Consider the following 2795-nt stretch of genomic DNA (forward strand, 5'->3'; position numbering starts at 1 on the left):
AACATATCGATATTCATTAAATACTTGCCGTATAAGAAAACTTGCATTGAGATTTGTTATGTTACTAGTTAAGTTACTCTCGCGATGACTAGCCGAATGTGGATGTGACCTTTGCAAAGTATAACCCTTAGAGTAATACTAGACACACGGATATATAATTACGGATTCCACGGATTGTGATTAGCTGGCATCTTTTAGTTGGAGATTAAGGAGGAGACGAGTCCACCCCCTGAATATTTTTTTGGGTGGGTGGGTGGGAGGGGTTAGTTAGCGTGAAAACCGCCGTTAGATGCTCATAATTGCCCGTATGTCTAGGATTAGCGCCAATGGATACCAGATGGTTAAAAAGACAGTGTGGATATATGTCGCACAGTCGTTCTGGCAACACAGGCGATCTGCAAGTCCGAAGAGCATGCTTACGATCTGGCGAAGGCCACTCTTTTGTAGCTTGGGATCGGTAGCTATGCTTTGCTATCAAGCGATCGAGCAGGAAGGTTAACAACGATTTGAGCACACACCCGTGAAATAAATCTGAACGGCAAAAGTTACATGCAGTGATAACCGTTGTTATTTTCGCAATAATAATCGAAGAGATGGAGGAGTTTTGCATGCGCGTGGTACACAAACAGCAGAGATCAGCCTCGCTTGACGGGGTCGAAGTTGGAGACGGCGACGACGGCGCCGATGATGCCGAGGAGCACGACCCCGCCGGAGCCGATACTGAGCTGGAAGTTCTTGAGCGACGGCGAAAGCCCGGGGCCAGCGGCCTCCGCGACCTCCGGCAGCACAAGAGCGGCCGCCATGGCCGCGGCGGTCAGCCCGGCCGCGGCCTTCTCTTTCACCGACTGCTGCCCCGACGGATGGACGACGCACGTCCTCGCCCGCGGCGAGCAGGGTCGCAGCGAAGCGCCGAGGCCGAGGCCGAGCGGCCTCCCAAGGCCACCTGCGACGGACAGAGAGGCCGCGACCAGGCCGAGCGGCGGTCATTTTTCTTTTTTAATATGTAGTGCGCGTGTAGTGGTTTGTTACGTGTGCCTGCCTGCCTACAAGAGCTTCTTACCGTGAGAAAGATAGGAGGTATGGAGAGCCGGAGAGGGGTGGGTGTGGATATCGGGTTCCATGTTAGCAAATTAGTCTCACCTGGGAGGTCCCTCTCGCACCAAATGGCGAAGCAGGATAGGCTTATCTTCTCAAGAGAGTTTGCTGCCTCTTGGCCGTGCTTATTGTTTTTGGGCTGTAGTATTGTCTAAGTATTTTCTCAAATGTGCACGAGTGTGCGCACTATATATTAAAAAAGAAAAATGGTGAGAGCCCCTTCACGTTGGGTGTTCCACAATGTTACATGAAATCCAACTCCACTACAAAAAAAAAAACTACACTACACTACTCTCTCATGCTCTCCCACCTAGCCACAGCCCTAAAAAGAGCTTCCACGTCTTCCTTTATAAGTCCCCCAGCCTTCCAAGCCCGACCTTCCCTTGCAATGGTTTATAGCAAGACTCGCAAGGATGTTGTGGCACCATAAAAAACAATGGCATTCCGGTGCTTCCATAGCTCCCATAAGACAAGGAAGATGATGGTCCTCATTCTTTTCATGCTCTGGCTTGTGTCGTTCTTCTCCGCACACGACTCCACCAATGTTGTTTCGCTTGTCGGCACCCATCCCGGCTTGTTCAAAGCCGCACAAACAACAGTTCAAACCTCCCTTGCCATGACGCAGTTCAGCAGAATATGCCCAATGGTCTCCTCGTGCTGGGCGTAGAAAGGGCAAGCGTCATGGTGATCGAGGCCATGGTGGGCCAGCCGGTCCGCCGTCCAACATCTACACTGAACTGCAAGCCAGGTGAAGAATCAACAGCGAAATGGAGCCCTGGATGACCACGTGAAGACGGCAGCCGGTGAGACTTCTCGGCCCCAAAACTTAGCCTGATAAGCAGATCTGCATGAGTACTTACCATCCAATTCCCAGGCCCAACTAATCACATCGATGGCCTCCGGAGTCAGAGTCACCTGAGTGACATGCGCCCGTAGCTGCAGGTATTCCTGCAATGCCTTTGTAGAAAGTTCAAGGTCGACGTCCCTAGCCCATCCAGTGATGCCAGGGCCTACTGCATCATCCTAGAGCGCTTGACATGTCACGCCCAATATGCGACTCTATCCTAAAGGAACTCAAAGGTCCCACCAAGGATAGAAGCGCATATTGAAGACGCTTTTGCAAGGTGGATATCATTACATCGTACCATTACATAATAGTTGGGGATACATACAAGAGGCAAACAATGCCACATGAATACAACATCACAATACATAAGAGCAACATCCGACTACGGATGAAACACAAACAGAAACTCAAACAACATCCACCCTGCTAGCCCAGCCTGCCGACCTGGAACCTATCCCCTGATCAAAGAAGAAGCAGAAGAAGAACTCCAAAACAAGCAAGCATCGCTCTCGCGTCATGATCATCGCATAACCTGCACCTGCACCTGTTGTTGTAGTAATCTGTGAGCCACGAGGACTCAACAATCCCATTACCATGGGTATCAAGACTAGCAAAGCTTAAAGGGTATGAAATGGATAAGTGGTGAGGCTGTAGCAACGACTAAGCATATATGGTGGCTAATATACGCAAGTAAGAGCGAGAAGAGAAGGAACGCACCGGTCGAGAAGCTAGAAGTGATCAAGAAGTGATCCTGAAACTACTTACGCTCATTCATAACCCAAACCGTGTTCACTTCCCGGACTGCGCCGAGAAGAGACCATCACGGCTATACACACGGTTGATTCGTTTTAAT

At 50.2% G+C, this 2795-nt stretch overlaps 1 protein-coding gene across 1 annotated transcript; it reads right to left on the reverse strand.

Moving 5' to 3' along the window:
* Positions 1–494: 494 nt before the first annotated feature.
* On the reverse strand, positions 495–1226 carry LOC123094783 (uncharacterized). Its single transcript, XM_044516689.1, has 2 exons — positions 1061–1226; positions 495–943 (listed from the first exon to the last, which is right to left on the reverse strand). Exons 1-2 carry the CDS (start codon positions 1119–1121, stop codon positions 636–638), a joined length of 369 nt encoding a protein of 122 aa, XP_044372624.1. The 5' UTR covers positions 1122–1226; the 3' UTR covers positions 495–635.
* Positions 1227–2795: the final 1569 nt, after the last annotated feature.

This window comes from Triticum aestivum, chromosome 4B, assembly GCF_018294505.1.
Source record: "Triticum aestivum cultivar Chinese Spring chromosome 4B, IWGSC CS RefSeq v2.1, whole genome shotgun sequence".
In the NCBI taxonomy this organism is placed as follows: Eukaryota; Viridiplantae; Streptophyta; class Magnoliopsida; order Poales; family Poaceae; genus Triticum; species Triticum aestivum.

Excerpts from the sequence above, each read along its gene's own strand:
- LOC123094783 (XM_044516689.1), bottom strand. The coding sequence starts at position 1,121 with ATGGAACCCGATATCCACACCCACCCCTCTCCGGCTCTCCATACCTCC. Across the intron at positions 944-1,060 it reads TACCTCCTATCTTTCTCACG|GTGGCCTTGGGAGGCCGCTC; the intron begins GTAAGAAGCTCT and ends TGTCCGTCGCAG.